The sequence below is a fragment of the Drosophila miranda genome, chromosome XR (assembly GCF_003369915.1).
Source record: "Drosophila miranda strain MSH22 chromosome XR, D.miranda_PacBio2.1, whole genome shotgun sequence".
NCBI classification, from domain to species: domain Eukaryota; kingdom Metazoa; phylum Arthropoda; class Insecta; order Diptera; family Drosophilidae; genus Drosophila; species Drosophila miranda.
This window is the reverse complement of record NC_046674.1, coordinates 26,875,743-26,891,745: the sequence shown is the minus strand read 5'-3', so window position 1 is coordinate 26,891,745 and position 16,003 is coordinate 26,875,743. Positions and strand designations below refer to the sequence as shown.

General features: G+C 44.3%; 3 protein-coding genes and 1 pseudogene across 3 annotated transcripts; 3 read left to right on the top strand and 1 right to left on the bottom strand.

The window, feature by feature from the left end:
• The first annotated feature begins 2,064 nt into the window (after window positions 1-2,064).
• Window positions 2,065-2,847, top strand: LOC117186812 (protein argonaute-2-like). The gene is made up of 3 exons (XM_033388101.1): window positions 2,065-2,178; window positions 2,248-2,618; window positions 2,686-2,847. The coding sequence occupies exons 1-3, from the start codon at window positions 2,080-2,082 to the stop codon at window positions 2,774-2,776; spliced, it is 561 nt and encodes a 186-aa protein (XP_033243992.1). The 5' UTR covers window positions 2,065-2,079; the 3' UTR covers window positions 2,777-2,847.
• A 296-nt stretch (window positions 2,848-3,143) lies between these two features.
• LOC117186750 lies at window positions 3,144-4,003 on the bottom strand (annotated as a pseudogene).
• Window positions 4,004-8,227: 4,224 nt separating this feature from the next.
• On the top strand, window positions 8,228-10,841 carry LOC117186802 (protein phosphatase PP2A 55 kDa regulatory subunit-like). Its single transcript, XM_033388090.1, has 3 exons — window positions 8,228-8,704; window positions 8,774-8,844; window positions 8,917-10,841. The coding sequence occupies exons 1-3, from the start codon at window positions 8,306-8,308 to the stop codon at window positions 10,559-10,561; spliced, it is 2,115 nt and encodes a 704-aa protein (XP_033243981.1). The 5' UTR covers window positions 8,228-8,305; the 3' UTR covers window positions 10,562-10,841.
• Window positions 10,842-10,929: 88 nt separating this feature from the next.
• On the top strand, window positions 10,930-12,526 carry LOC117186806 (protein argonaute-2-like). The gene is made up of 5 exons (XM_033388095.1): window positions 10,930-11,168; window positions 11,236-11,577; window positions 11,627-11,821; window positions 11,891-12,261; window positions 12,333-12,526. The coding sequence occupies exons 1-5, from the start codon at window positions 11,028-11,030 to the stop codon at window positions 12,421-12,423; spliced, it is 1,140 nt and encodes a 379-aa protein (XP_033243986.1). The 5' UTR covers window positions 10,930-11,027; the 3' UTR covers window positions 12,424-12,526.
• Window positions 12,527-16,003: the final 3,477 nt, after the last annotated feature.

The following is a 16,003-nucleotide window of genomic DNA, read 5'->3' as shown; positions in this document are numbered from 1 at the left end:
AGGCTGCTGCGGATGAGGATAGCAGATCCTCCTCTGAAACTATCGGAGGGATGATTTGCAGTGTAGAGTTCGTATCCTATTAGTTTGAATGTTGTTCTGCTGCAGAAGTGCGTTTACGAGAGAAGCATTATGTCGATTTGATTCGATGCAATGAAGTTTTTGAGTTCTAGGCTTTTGTTGGCTATGCCCGACGCATTCCAAATACCTATACGGTAAGGCATTTTGAGAGGCTAGTGGCTGAGAGAATGTTGAGGATCTGCTCTTGCATTTTCATAAGCCTGTTTTGCATTAGCATGAATTGGTCTAGCTTATCTGCAAGATTCATTAGCTTGTTCTCAAGAGGCGTGTTGTGAGGTGATTCTGGTTGGGTACGAGTACGGGATGGGTTCCGGTTTCCTGGTTCTCTTGCTATACTCCTTGATCGGTGCTGGGCTCCGCTAGCGACTTCAGCATAGGATATATGTTTTTCCTGACTTTTTGGCTGGGAAATGGACATATCGTTGCATGTCGTGGCATGTCCCTCTGTCTGCTGCTTCTCGAGAGCGAGCGAGAGTTTTTCTGGGTGCGCCCAGAAGTATTCTTTCCCCTAGGTTGCGCCTGATGAGTGTTTTCCCAATTTACCTGTGATGGTTGTGGGTACAATTTCAATAGAAGCTGTTGGTAGACCCTACAACCTCTATAATTGGCAGTGTGGGAGCCAAGACAGTTGGCACACTTGGGCTCGACGTCTTGTGGCTTTGAGCATTCTATGGTGGCATGCGGACCCCCGCATTTAACACAAACAAATTTTTTGTTGCAATATCTTTTGGTGTGTTCGTATTCTTGACAACGGTGACACTGTGATATCTCCTGTTTGCGTTGTGGCTGCTCAACAGTTATCTTTTGTCTGCAGAGGTCTGATACTTTGAAAATCTCTTTATTATTTTCATTTGGCTCTAAGTCCACGAAAAATAAGCTGAGCTGCTTCTTGGTCGCTCTGTTAAGAGGATTGTGGATGAATCGGGCTAGATGCCCCTTGGCCATGAGATCTTGCTTAATATAATCAGTTGGGGTGGAGTGGTGAAGATTTTTGATTACTACTCTATATGACCGTTCTTCTTTCAACTGGTAGCTATGACAGAGAACGCCTTTAGCCATCAACGCGGAGGCGATTTTGCGGTAAGTGGTTGAGTCGTTGCATAGGAGTCTAATTTGTCCTCCAGTGCTTGTTTTTATACGGTAATTTTCGGGGCTTGCCAACGTATCCAGCATTGACCAGAACATTGCGATGTCGTTTACCCCGGGTATGATGATTGGAGGAGGCAGAGGGTTGCGTTTGGTTATAGGGGATTCATTACACTCCTTGTGAGGGCTGAGGTCCATATCTTCGGTACCGTCGGCAGTTGGGTCGTCAGTGTCCGCGAGTGGCGCATAGTAGTTTGCGAAAGAAGGGTTTCGACTACTTGGGAGACTGCGTTCAGTTGAGTGAAGTTTCCTTTTTGGAGGAGGGAGAGCTCCTCTGTCCTGCCAAGAAACATGAGGGTCGTCAGTTGGCTGTGGGGCATGGTAGTGGGGAATGTTATTGGGACCATCCGTAGCACGTTGGTCGTTAACTTGCTTTTGCGTAGAATTAAGTATTGTCAGTTCTGAAGTGAGCTGGGCTTTAAGAGCTGAGGCAGTAGCAGAACTCATTGGATCAGCAGTTGACGGTTTGTTAATGCTACGAGAGACTTTAGTAAGGGACTTAGATGAACGTAGTTCCATTTTTAAGTCAGGTAGGTTTGGGCGTTTAACCCAGACGAAGTTGAGGTCTAGTCTGTAGGCGCGTGCACTGACCGTAGGTCGCGCCCGCTTTGGGGGCCCGCGAGCGACGGGGCCCACACGAGTACCGCGCGCTAAGGAACCCGAGCGGCGCTTAGTCCCACTGGTACCGCGCGCTTAGATTCACGAGCGGCACTTAGTTTCACGAGTACCGCGCGCTTAAACGTTTTCACACAAGTAAGTTGTTTGTTGTTGCCACTGTAGTGGGCTTGTCCGTTTTTATTGCTTTTGCAAAGTCTTTCACAGCGATGTTGGAACGCGTCCGTATTCAACGAGAGCATGATCGAGACTATCTATTATCGTGATGGCGTAAGCGATGGCCAGTTTCCCAACATCAAGAATAAAGAGTTGAGGGGAATTTCTGCCGCCTGCAGCAAGGTAAGTTGAACTCTTGCATCCAGAAACCTTGTAATTGTATATCACTAATCGACCTTCGCCTCCTTTCAGCTGCACACTAAGCCCAAGATTTGCTGCGTCATTGTAGTTAAGCGGCATCATACGCGCTTCTTTCCGAACGGAGTTCCATCGCAATACAACAAGTTCAACAACGTTGTTCCGGGAACCGTCGTCGATCGCACCATTGTCCATCCCAATGAGATGCAGTTCTTCATGGTCAGCCATCAGTCGATTCAGGGGACGGCCAAGCCGACGCGTTACACCGTAATCGAGAATACGGGCAACTTGGATATTGATGTACTGCAGAAATTGACATACAATCTTTGTCACATGTTTCCTCGTTGCAACCGCGCAGTGTCTTACCCGGCTCCGGCATATTTGGCACATTTGGCTGCGGCACGTGGACGTGTCTACCTTACTGGGTGCGATATTATTATTATTATTGTTTCATATTTTCGTTCTGATAATGTCATCTTGACTGCTGACCAGCTGCACCAAGTTTCGTTCTCCCCAGGAGGAGTACGCAAAGCGTTTGATAATGCCAGAGTTCATGAAGACGAACCCTATGTATTTTGTTTAGGCAGAAAACTAACAAAATATCTTCACTTCTTCTAAACGAAAAAGAAGTTACAAAATATAAATTATTGACCCACACCTGTCTTGCCCCTAATGTAAAATTTAATCAAAGATCAATCAATCGAAAGATTGCTTTGGTAATTGCTTATAAAACAGTGCAAATAATACAAACAAATTACAAACAAACACGACCTAATCACGACATAAGCCGAAAAGCAAGCCGGCGGGAGAGCTTCTGCTCAAGATGAGCTCCAGGTTATTCCTCAGAAGAATAGGGCTCGTGTGGAAATTAGGCTCGATCCCCCAGCAGCTTAGGTTGAGATCCGATAGCGCCGGACTATCAAAATAAAGCGTTTATCTGTTCTGCGTGTGCTTCCTCTTTAGCTCACGGCTACTGCTGCACGATGTTTTGAAATTTAGATTGCGGCACGCTAATATATCCGCCCGAGAACTGCTTTCACTCACGTACAAATTCACGTTACAGCCGACGAGGGGTGCTCTCTTGGGGTAGTCGCCGGAGAGGGCTTGACCACTTGGTAAGTGATGGAGTCGTTGCAGCGACTGCACTGCATTTGACACATGCCAAACCAGGGAGTGGCCGAGGCGCCTGAAAGTGAATCCGAGCGCAGGGCTTGCAGAGACAGGGTGCCCCTGGCATTGCTCTGGCTCTGGCGGGCTCAAAACTCGCCAATTTTAATGTATGACCCTATGTAGCACAGCTTGGAGATGTAGTTGCGCTGGCAGTTACCAAAATTTTGGCAGGCTTGAAGTCCACGCGGAGCACGTTGAGCACACAGTAGCGCAGAGCAGCCACAATGTCCAACCGAATCACATACAGCACTCTGTGGATGAACGCCAACGCTAGCGTGTCCAGTATCCTACGGACACTCCATAACGATAATACTAAAGGCAACAGCGGACTCTGTTATTATGAGACGCACAATGTTTGTGCGATCCAAATTCAGCAAATGCGACTTATTGTGCAGCGTACAGACAGCCTGTCCCTTGATAATCTTCGAGCGGAGTAATCTGTTCATAGTTCAGAGGCGATCAATAAGATATATCCATTTTATTGGGTCAAAAATACCGCGATAAATTGACTTAAAAACAGTACCATATGCACCGCGGCCGAGAATCTGACACCTGGTGCGGATGGGGGAACATCCTTAAGCAAGTGATTGCGCTTCGGCGTGGTAAGCACAAGCTCAATTTGTCGATTAGCTACTGAAAATTAACTCATAATGAGAGATTTTCGATTTATTTAATTATTTTCACATTGCCTACATTTGTACAGTATAACGGTGCTTTCGCTTCAGCAGCTGTGTATAGGCGCTGCCAGACTGTCAGAAAATGAATAAAACCGAATGGCGCCACTGTTATCTACATCCCAATTACATCTCAATAAAATAAAATATTTTATAACTTTTTTTCCATTTTAAACTTTTTATTTAATACTGCACATTGTACAATGTATGCGTTAAAAGCGAATCGTAGTCGATGGTTTTCGAGGCTTGGCTTCGTTTTGGGCTTAATACAAACCAATAAATAATATAAAATCTAAATGCCGCTGAATCTTCATTCCCAAAATCACTACTGACGTTCTCCGTGCAGTTGCCCAGTCTCCATCCGCAAGATATATGCCAAAATATGCATATGTTAATCAAATCACAATAATATAAAAACGATTTAAAAGTGATATATATATTGAAATTTGATTAACAATTGTCAACTAGTAAACTAGAGGATATATACAACATTTTCTCTAAATTATTATTTAAGAGGCTCTGACGTTTTGAAATCCATTCCAAAACCACCAGTTATGTTATAAACAATATTTTCAGCTTCCTTAAATGAATCCATTGACTTTGCTAATGGTAGCACCTTCGCTTCTACCAGCTCTTTTCCCAGCTCAATAGATTCAGAATCTTCTGGGTTCAGCGTTTCAAGAACCTAAAATTTAAATATAGATTTTTTTTTTTTTTACCAAATTAAAATGTTTTTTTTGTTGATAAATATCATCTCTCTTACCTCTTTCATTTCCTCCATGTTATCTGCATAAAATGATGTCTATGATCGGTTATGATGGTAACTCCTTATTGAGTTGGTCGGTTGTAGCGTCGTACTCTAAGCGGAGCTTTTATGATTTTATGAAAATTTTGTTCACACAGGATATATGAACCAAGTAGCGACATGAAATGATGTCCTTACATTGTTAGCTGTTAAATTGAATGCGTCTTATATGCCGCGCTATTCGTTAAGAGCCACAATACTTTAAACTCATTCCCGTTAGGCTAGGACCTTTGGACCTTCTGTGAAGTGAAGTAGCAATATGTTGCTGCAATTGAGCCGGTCCCGAAGCCAGATCCAGAGTGTTTTCCTCGTAGAAAGTAAGTGCATAAAATAGGTTCAGTGCGGTCCGCGTGAGAAAATTAGGAAAATATAGAGAATGGATCAAACCATAACGCAACCCCTTTGTATTATTAATTAATCAACAAACAGCAACAAACAAAAAAGTGGAGAAAACAGTACAGTACAGGAAAAGTTCATCGGTGCACGGAACATATACATATGTGTTAAAAGACGTTTCGTGACTTGATTGGGCTTAACGCTGAGCAGTATTGGGCCAGTGCTCAGTCCAAGCCAGAGTTGCATTTTTTGTGACAAGTAAAAAACCAATATTTCCACTCCACTTCATTGGTAAAAAAAGGATTCAATTAAAAGGAGCCATCTGAACAATACTGACACCAGGGAATTAGGACAGAGCGAGTATACAACAAAAAAGGAAGACCATGGAGCAAGAAATTTTGAGGTATTTAAAAGAACATTTTCATTTCATTTTCATGCAAAACACTATGCAAAAATTCTATATTTCAGTGCATTATTCGAGGATGAAGCGCAGAATGACGTCAACGATGAAATTTCAAGGTAAGAAGATGCATCTTCTGCAGAAATACTCGGTAGGCTATCGCATAAGCTGCACATGATGTATATATCCTTTCCACTGCAGCGAAAAACTTAAAGCAGACTCGGGTTTCATTCACAGAGTTATAAGTCTATAGTTCCCCACCTTGCCTAACCCCCAGCGCTTGGCAGCCCAGACCAGGGTGCAATCCGGTTGACGAAAAGGCTGTCCACGATCTTCTTGTGTGGGAGGAAGCATGGAAAAAACAAGTGATGGAGCGTAAGGAAAAAATCGACGAGGAGCTCAGCAGGTCGATATTGCCAGAGCCATGGCCACCCATTGGGCAACCCAACGGACGCAAGCGCAAGCATCCCATGGACAATCCAAAAGAGCCTGCTATCGCTGTCGGGAATCTTCTTAGCTGGGAGGAAAAATGGGACCAGCAATACAATACCTTAAGTCGCAATTTGTACAGAGACCAATGAGGTTGTATTGCTTGGCCTGGAGCTGCAATCCACCGAAGAAATAGGTAGCTATAAGCTGTCCACGATCCGATTCGATTCGATTTGGCTGACTAACATTTGTGTGCGTGTGGCCTCTCCCTCCTCCTTTAGCCTCTTCTGTAAGGGGTTTCGGAGATCCCCTGGACTAGTCACAGGCACAGGCGCAGGAGATTTCCCCACAGGTCATCAGAAAGGAAGTCCCAGGTCACTGGTATTGGATGTACGAATAATAATAATCGCGCCCATCCATCCCTCCAATAATATCTGAACCTGTATAAATAATGGTATACTCATATACTCGCGCAAATTCTGGGGAATTGAACATATTCGTAGCTAAAGAATTCTTGTCTTGATATACCCCTGCAGATGGTACGAGAATTTTGACTTTGAATACGAGTACGAGTAGATATTATTTATAATAGATAGACCGATAGTCCGATATAAACAATTCTTTCATTTCGTTTTGTTAAATGCAAAAAAATTCCTCAGGGATATACTTAGTATATTATCCAATCCAATTGATATCTCTTCTTCACGGACTCTAAGCGGGCGTCTCGCGCAGTGACGGAATAAGGAAAGAATGATATAATCTGTTGTGGATTTTGTATTTTATTTTCCACTTAGAAACTATAAAAAAATTCGCTTAAACCGTAAACTACGACTAGTGGGGGTTTCTACAATGATGGTAGGGTAGGGTAGGGCAGTGCATAGGCGCAGTATAAGAGCAGGAGCTGTTTCGCTGATTAACTGGGGAGACTGCGAGGATGCAGTTGGGAGGAATTACATTTTACAAATATAACGTATCCGCGGCGGTGTACATATCCAAGGACTTAAAGTACTTAAATGCGAGGGATAAAGGAGCGTGGTGCGAGGTGGTACAGCTCAGATAGAAGATGAGAGCCCCCAGGCTATATTCACAGATAAGCTGACCCAAAAAAAATTCATATAGATAGGAACTGGCTGGCGAATCGAAACCAATCTGAACTGAGACTCCCACGCGTTCAACGCAATATGCAGCCGGATTTGGCTCTGGCGATAGGGATCGGTGATCGTGGATCAATGATCAGGGCTGCATGGAGCGCATCCATAGCATGTCTAAAACGTTATATTTTAGCGTTCATTTTAGCGGATCGGTGCAAGGAGAAGAGCGACGACTTTAGGCTGTGAACGTCCAGCTCTGTCTTCCGACACCATACTACACTGCCCATTTGGTTTAAATGCTGGAGGTACATACATATGTGCATTAGCGCTAACTAATTTTCTGGTTTTTCTGAGAGCGTTACTAGGAAATGAAAGTCGAAGTTTTTAATTGAGCGATAACTAACTGCACACCTGATAAAACTGAATCATAAACAAACAGACTCGACTACAAGATTATTGGAATTGATCACACAGCACAGTGTTATACGACAAACAAAGAGCAAAAAGTTTAGCCAACAGGAAATAAATATTTCAGTCATTCGAAACAGTTCAGTCGTCGGGAAAGGATATAAAATCGAAAAGAAAAAGAAAAATGGAAAAAGAAAATAGTAAGTGAAATACAAAATTAAAAGCAGCAGTGGGAATTTTTAAAAACCAAAAACCCTGAAGCGGGTTGTCGGGTTGTCGGGAAGCCCCTGCAACAACATCAACAAAAAGGCAGGTGGAGTTGTACCTTTTGGTACAAATTCGGTAAATATGCGATACGTGTGCGGTTCCAACAACAGCGAAAACCCCCTAGATCCCTACATAAGTTATGTTTCCATCGCATAGTAGGATCCAGGACTCGGTCAAATTTAGTAAAATTGAAAAAATAAAAAAAAATATTTGTTTTTTTTGAAATTTTGACATTTCATTCAAAGGCATACTTGATTGTTCCCATTTCATATGGGTAAGAATGAAGGTTTGACATTTAGTTACAAAATAATTCTACACGTCAATTTTGGATATTGGAGGATATTTTGTTTTGTTTTAGATCTTTTTAGCGCAGGTCCGTGTATCGATTGTTTACCATCAATTCTTTCTCTCTTCACGAATCTTTAGCTGCTGGTGCGGATGGAGAACAGGCTACTCACCCCCAAATGGAGGTCCTGCCGCCTCTGGCTTGCAGAAGGAGGAAGAGAAGCAGCAGCAGCCACACAGCGATGCTATGGAAAAACAGAACCGACAACAGCACGCAGGACAACAGCGAGGACAGGGCGGCAATCAACAACGCCAAGGAGGCTCCCAGCTCTATAGTTCTCGCCAGCCGCAAGGCGAACTCCCCCAATGGCCAGGAGCCCAGGGCAGAGGTCTGCCTCAGCCGCGTGGAATTTTGGGAAAACCTGGTCAAGTATCTGTCAATTATCTCGACGTTAACTTGGACAAAATGCCTGCGGTGGCCTACGATGTGAAGATCACGCCAGAGCGTCCTAAGAAGTTCTATCGTCAGGCTTTTGAGCAGTACAGAGTTGAACACTTGGGCGGTGCGATTGCCGCATTTGATGGACGTGCATCGTGCTACTCAGTTGTGAAGCTAAAATGCAGCTCCCAGGGCCAAGAAGTGAAAGTAAGTGTTGTTGTGTTGTCGCCGAGCTTGATGCACCTTTGAAGTGAAACTTGCTTTCCTGCCGTCCAGGTAACAGATCGCCATGGCCGTATCTTGAATTACACTCTGGAACTCAAGGTCGATCTGAACTCGCTGAGAAGGTGAGTGGACCGTTATACTGAACGAAATGTGTCGGCAGAGAATCGGCATAATGCAATTTTCCATTTTTACAGCTATATGAAGGATAAGATATATGACAAGCCCATGCGAGCCTTGCAGTGTCTGGAGGATGTGTTGGCAGCACCCTGTCATAACACCGCCATACGCGCCGGTCGCTCCTTCTTCAAAGGGTCTGAGCCCGGAAGTGCCTTTGATCTTAACGACGGCTACGAAGCTCTGGTTGGGCTCTATCAAACATTTGTGCTTGGCGATCGCCCGTTTGTCAATGTGGACATATCGCACAAGTCCTTTCCGAAGGCCATGACGATCATTGACTATTTAGAGCAGAATCAGCAACACTGTTCCTGTTCAAACTGTTCAACTGTCATGGCCGGTAATGGAGAGGCGTCCTGGTGCTTCTCACAGATTAAGGGCGCCTTGGACGATGATGTCACAGATGCGGATATCATATCCTGCGTGGAATTCAATCACGATGGCGAGCTGCTGGCCACCGGCGACAAGGGCGGTCGCGTCGTCATCTTTCAGCGTGATCCTGCCTCGAAAGCCGCCAATCCGCGACGCGGCGAATACAATGTCTATTCGACATTCCAATCGCACGAGCACGAATTCGATTACCTCAAGTCGCTGGAGATCGAGGAGAAGATCAACAAAATCCGATGGCTGCAACAGAAGAACCCAGTGCACTTTCTGCTCTCCACCAACGACAAGACGGTCAAGTTGTGGAAGGTCAGCGAGCGCGACAAGTCCTTTGAGGGCTACAACACGAAAGAGGAGAACGGTCTGATCAGGGATCCCCAAAATGTAACCGCCTTACGAGTTCCTTCTGTGAAGCAGATACCGCTGATGGTGGAGGCCTCGCCGCGTCGCACCTTCGCCAATGCAGATACCTATCACATAAATTCAATTAGCGTTAATTCCGATCAAGAGACTTTCCTGTCCGCCGACGATTTGCGCATCAATCTCTGGAACCTGGAGGTGGTCAATCAGAGCTACAACATTGTCGACATCAAGCCAACCAACATGGAGGAGCTCACCGAGGTGATCACGGCAGCCGAATTCCATCCGACCGAGTGCAATGTGTTCGTCTATTCGAGCTCCAAGGGCACAATACGTTTATGTGATATGCGTTCGGCGGCGTTATGCGACCGGCACAGCAAACAGTTCGAGGAGCCCGAGAATCCAACGAATCGCAGCTTCTTCAGCGAGATAATCAGCTCCATCAGTGATGTGAAGCTGAGCAATTCTGGTCGCTATATGATCTCCCGGGACTATCTGAGCATCAAGGTGTGGGACTTGCATATGGAAACCAAGCCCATTGAGACCTATCCGGTCCACGAATACCTGCGCGCTAAACTGTGCTCGCTGTATGAGAACGATTGCATTTTCGACAAATTCGAGTGCTGTTGGAACGGCAAGGATAGCTCGATCATGACTGGCAGCTATAATAACTTTTTCCGTGTCTTTGATCGCAACTCGAAAAAGGATGTCACGCTGGAGGCCTCCAGGGACATCATCAAGCCGAAGACGGTGCTCAAGCCGCGAAAAGTTTGCACTGGTGGCAAACGGAAGAAAGACGAGATCAGCGTGGACTGTCTCGACTTTAACAAGAAAATTCTGAACACCGCCTGGCATCCCGAAGAGAATATCATCGCAGTGGCCGCGACCAACAATCTGTTCATATTTCAGGATAAATTTTAGCCAACACTCTATAAACCTCACACCGGAATCACACGCCCACAACCACAACAACAGCAGCCAGAACCGCCAACAAAAACACGCCTGAGCCTCAGCCAAAGCAGTCACTGGAGCCACTGTAACCACTGGAGCCACTGGAGCCACTGCCTTGGCAGAGGTCGCCTCATTTTAATTTTAATGTTAATTCGATTCTTTTGTTTTCTTTAAATTCAAATCGTTTGTTGTTTGTTAAATTACACCTCTTTCAGGCCCGGCCGCCATCCATCCAAAATCTTACAAAAAATAACAGAAAATTGACAAAAGCACAAATCTTGACTATAAGCGTTCTGATATTGAATCATTCCTAACGGGCATAAATATAATTTACGAGCCGCCTGCCTGTCTTGGCAGCGCCCCGCGCGTCTTCAGAGTCAACGGGCTTTGTAAGGTTCCGGCTAGCACTCAGACATTTGAGCTGGATGGAAAAGAAATGACCGTTGCAGAGTACTACAAGTCTCGGCAGTATAATTTAAAGTTTCCGAACCTTCTCTGCTTGCATGTTGGGCCGCCGTTGAAGCACATTTACTTGCCTATCGAACTATGTCGCATTGAGGATGGGCAGACACTGAATGTGAGTTCAACTAGTTTCTTTCACTGCAAATCATTTCCTGATTTGATTTCTTTTCATCGTATCGCAGCGCAAGGATGGAGCTAATCAGGTGGCGGCCATGATTAAGTATGCTGCCACTTCCACCAACGAGAGGAAGGCCAAGATCATCCGCTTGATGGAATATTTCAGGCACAATTTAGACCCGACCATCAGCCACTTTGGCATACGTCTGGGCAGTGACTTCATCGTCGTGAATACACGCACGCTCAATGCGCCTCAGATTGAGTACAAAAACAATTTGGCCTCGGTGAGGAACGGTTCGTGGCGCATGGACGGCATTCAATTCCTTGAACCCAAGCCAAAGTCACATAAATGGGCCATACTCTACGGCAAGATTAACTACCTGTATGTGGACGAGCTTCAGAAGATGGTAAGTTCTTTGCATTGCATTGCAGGATCCTGCCTAATTTTCGTGGCAGGTTCTTCAGAAGAGTCGCAAAGTCAATCTGTGCCTGGATGCCAAGGCCGAGAAACTGTACTACAAGGATGAACTTCATAAGTTCCAACAATCCTACCCCGAGCACATAATCTATTATCGTGATGGCGTAAGCGATGGCCAGTTTCCCAACATCAAGAATAAAGAGTTGAGGGGAATTTCTGCCGCCTGCAGCAAGGTAAGTTGAACTCTTGCATCCAGAAACCTTGTAATTGTATATCACTAATCGACCTTCGCCTCCTTTCAGCTGCACACTAAGCCCAAGATTTGCTGCGTCATTGTAGTTAAGCGGCATCATACGCGCTTCTTTCCGAACGGAGTTCCATCGCAATACAACAAGTTCAACAACGTTGTTCCGGGAACCGTCGTCGATCGCACCATTGTCCATCCCAATGAGATGCAGTTCTTCATGGTCAGCCATCAGTCGATTCAGGGGACGGCCAAGCCGACGCGTTACACCGTAATCGAGAATACGGGCAACTTGGATATTGATGTACTGCAGAAATTGACATACAATCTTTGTCACATGTTTCCTCGTTGCAACCGCGCAGTGTCTTATCCGGCTCCGGCATATTTGGCACATTTGGCTGCGGCACGTGGACGTGTCTACCTTACTGGGTGCGATATTATTATTATTATTGTTTCATATTTTCGTTCTGATAATGTCATCTTGACTGCTTTTCTTCCAGCTGCACCAAGTTTCGTTCTCCCCAGGAGGAGTACGCAAAGCGTTTGATAATGCCAGAGTTCATGAAGACGAACCCTATGTATTTTGTTTAGGCAGAAAACTAACAAAATATCTTCACTTCTTCTAAACGAAAAAGAAGTTACAAAATATAAATTATTGACCCACACCTGTCTTGCCCCTAATGTAAAATTTAATCAAAGATCAATCAATCGAAAGATTGCTATGGTAATTGCTTATAAAACAGTGCAAATAATACAAACAAATTACAAACGAACACGACCTAATCATGACATAAGCCGAAAAGCAAGCCGGCGTTAGAGCTTCTGCTCAAGATGAGCTCCAGGTTATTCCTCAGAAGAATAGGGCTCGTGTGGAAATTAGGCTCGATCCCCCAGCAGCTTAGGTTGAGATCCGATAGCGCCGGACTATCAAAATAAAGCGTTTATCTGTTCTGCGTGTGCTTCCTCTTTAGCTCACGGCTACTGCTGCACGATGTTTTGAAATTTAGATTGCGGCACGCTAATATATCCGCCCGAGAACTGCTTTCACTCACGTACAAAATCCCCTTCTCCGGTTACAGCCGACGAGGGGTGCTCTCTTGGGGTAGTCGCCGGAGAGGGCTTGACCACTTGGTAAGTGATGGAGTCGTTGCAGCGACTGCACTGCATTTGACACATGCCAAACCAGGGAGTGGCCGAGGCGCCTGAAAGTGGATCCGAGCGCAGGGCTTGCAGAGACAGGGTGCCCTGGCATTGCTCTGGCTCTGGCGGGCTCAAAACTCGCCAATTTTAATGTATGACCTTATGTAGCACAGCTTGGAAATGTAGTTGCGCTGGCAGTTACCAAAATTTTGGCAGGCTTGAAGTCCACGCGGAGCACGTTGAGCACACAGTAGCGCAGAGCAGCCACAATGTCCAACCGAATCACATACAGCACTCTGTGGATGAACGCCAACGCTAGCGTGTCCAGTATCCTACGGACACTCCATAACGATAATACTAAAGGCAACAGCGGACTCTGTTATTATGAGACGCACAATGTTTGTGCGATCCAAATTCAGCAAATGCGACTTATTGTGCAGCGTACAGACAGCCTGTCCCTTGATAATCTTCGAGCGGAGTAATCTGTTCATAGTTCAGAGGCGATCAATAAGATATATCCATTTTATTGGGTCAAAAATACCGCGATAAATTGACTTAAAAACAGTACCACCGCGGCCGAGAATCTGACACCTGGTGCGGATGGGGGAACATCCTTAAGCAAGTGATTGCGCTTCGGCGTGGTAAGCACAAGCTCAATTTGTCGATTAGCTACTGAAAATTAACTCATAATGAGAGATTTTCGATTTATTTAATTATTTTCACATTGCCTACATTTGTACAGTATAACGGTGCTTTCGCTTCAGCAGCTGTGTATAGGCGCTGCCAGACTGTCAGAAAATGAATAAAACCGAATGGCGCCACTGTTATCTACATCCCAATTACATCTCAATAAAATAAAATATTTTATAACTTTTTTTCCATTTTAAACTTTTTATTTAATACTGCACATTGTACAATGTATGCGTTAAAAGCGAATCGTAGTCGATGGTTTTCGAGGCTTGGCTTCGTTTTGGGCTTAATACAAACCAATAAATAATATAAAATCTAAATGCCGCTGAATCTTCATTCCCAAAATCACTACTGACGTTCTCCGTGCAGTTGCCCAGTCTCCATCCGCAAGATATATGCCAAAATATGCATATGTTAATCAAATCACAATAATATAAAAACGATTTAAAGGTGATATATATATTGAAATTTGATTAACAATTGTCAACTAGTAAACTAGAGGATATATACAACATTTTCTCTAAATTATTATTTAAGAGGCTCTGACGTTTTGAAATCCATTCCAAAACCACCAGTTATGTTATAAACAATATTTTCAGCTTCCTTAAATGAATCCATTGACTTTGCTAATGGTAGCACCTTCGCTTCTACCAGATCTTTTCCCAGCTCAATAGATTCAGAATCTTCTGGGTTCAGCGTTTCAAGAACCTAAAATGTAAATATAGATATTTTTTTTTTTACCAAATTAAAATGTTTTTTTTTGTTGATAAATATCATCTCTCTTACCTCTTTCATTTCCTCCATGTTATCTGCATAAAATGATGTCTATGATCGGTTATGATGGTAACTCCTTATTGAGTTGGTCGGTTGTAGCGTCGTACTCTAAGCGGAGCTTTTATGATTTTATGAAAATTTTGTTCACACAGGATATATGAACCAATATATGAAATGATGTCCTTACATTGTTAGCTGTTAAATTTAATGCGTCTTATATGCCACGCTATTCGTTAAGAGCCACAATACTTTAAACTCATTCAGGCTAGGACTTTTGGACCTTCTGTGAAGTGAAGTAGCAATATGTTGCTGCAATTGAGCCGGTCCCGAAGCCAGATCCAGAGTGTTTTCCTCGTAGAAAGTAAGTGCATAAAATAGGTTCAGTGCGGTCCGCGTGAGAAAATTAGGAAAATATAGAGAATGGATCAAACCATAACGCAACCCCTTTGTATTATTAATTAATCAACAAACAGCAACAAACAAAAAAGTGGAGAAAACAGTACAGTACAGGAAAAGTTCATCGGTGCACGGAACATATACATATGTGTTAAAAGACGTTTCGTGACTTGATTGGGCTTAACGCTGAGCAGTGTTGGGCCAGTGCTCAGTCCAAGCCAGAGTTGCATTTTTTGTGACAAGTAAAAAACCAATATTTCCACTCCACTTCATTGGTAAAAAAAGGATTCAATTAAAAGGAGCCATCTGAACAATACAAACACCAGAGAATTAGGACAGAGCGAGAATACAACAAAAAAGGAAGATCATGGAGCAAGAAATTATGAGGTATTTAAAAGAACATTTTCATTTCATTTTCATGCAAAACACTATGCAAAAATTCTATATTTCAGTGCATTATTCGAGGATGAAACGCAGAATGACGTCAACGATGAAATTTCAAGGTAAGAAGATGCATCTTCTGCAGAAATACTCGGTAGGCTATCGCATAAGCTGCACATGATGTATATATCCTATCCACTGCAGCGAAAAACTTAAAGCAGACTCGGGTTTCATTCACAGAGTTATAAGTCTATAGTTCCCCACCTTGCCTAACCCCCAGCGCTTGGCAGCCCAGACCAGGGTGCAATCCGGTTGACGAAAAGGCTGTTCACGATCTTCTTGTGTGGGAGGAAGCATGGAAAAAACAAGTGATGGAGCGTAAGGAAAAAATCGACGAGGAGCTCAGCAGGTCGATATTGCCAGAGCCATGGCCACCCATTGGGCAACCCAACGGACGCAAGCGCAAGCATCCCATGGACAATCCAAAAGAGCCTGCTATCGCTGTCGGGAATCTTCTTAGCTGGGAGGAAAAATGGGACCAGCAATACAATACCACAAGTCGCAATTTGTACAGAGACCAATGAGGTTGTATTGCTTGGCCTCGAGCTGCAATCCACCGAAGAAATAGGTAACTATAAGCTGTCCACGATCCGATTCGATTCGATATGACTGACTAACATTTGTGTGCGTGTGGCCTCTCCCTCCTCCTTTAGCCTCTTCTGTAAGGGGTTTCGGAGATCCCCTGGACTAGTCACAGGCACAGGCGCAGGAGATTTCCCCACAGGTCATC

Coding starts and splice junctions, on each gene's coding strand:
- LOC117186812 (XM_033388101.1), top strand. CDS start 2,080: ATGATCGAGACTATCTATTATCGTGATGGCGTAAGCGATGGCCAGTTT. Junction 2,179..2,247: donor TTTCTGCCGCCTGCAGCAAG/GTAAGTTGAACT, acceptor GCCTCCTTTCAG/CTGCACACTAAGCCCAAGAT. Junction 2,619..2,685: donor GGACGTGTCTACCTTACTGG/GTGCGATATTAT, acceptor ACTGCTGACCAG/CTGCACCAAGTTTCGTTCTC.
- LOC117186802 (XM_033388090.1), top strand. CDS start 8,306: ATGGAAAAACAGAACCGACAACAGCACGCAGGACAACAGCGAGGACAG. Junction 8,705..8,773: donor CCCAGGGCCAAGAAGTGAAA/GTAAGTGTTGTT, acceptor CCTGCCGTCCAG/GTAACAGATCGCCATGGCCG. Junction 8,845..8,916: donor GATCTGAACTCGCTGAGAAG/GTGAGTGGACCG, acceptor CCATTTTTACAG/CTATATGAAGGATAAGATAT.
- LOC117186806 (XM_033388095.1), top strand. CDS start 11,028: ATGACCGTTGCAGAGTACTACAAGTCTCGGCAGTATAATTTAAAGTTT. Junction 11,169..11,235: donor AGGATGGGCAGACACTGAAT/GTGAGTTCAACT, acceptor ATCGTATCGCAG/CGCAAGGATGGAGCTAATCA. Junction 11,822..11,890: donor TTTCTGCCGCCTGCAGCAAG/GTAAGTTGAACT, acceptor GCCTCCTTTCAG/CTGCACACTAAGCCCAAGAT.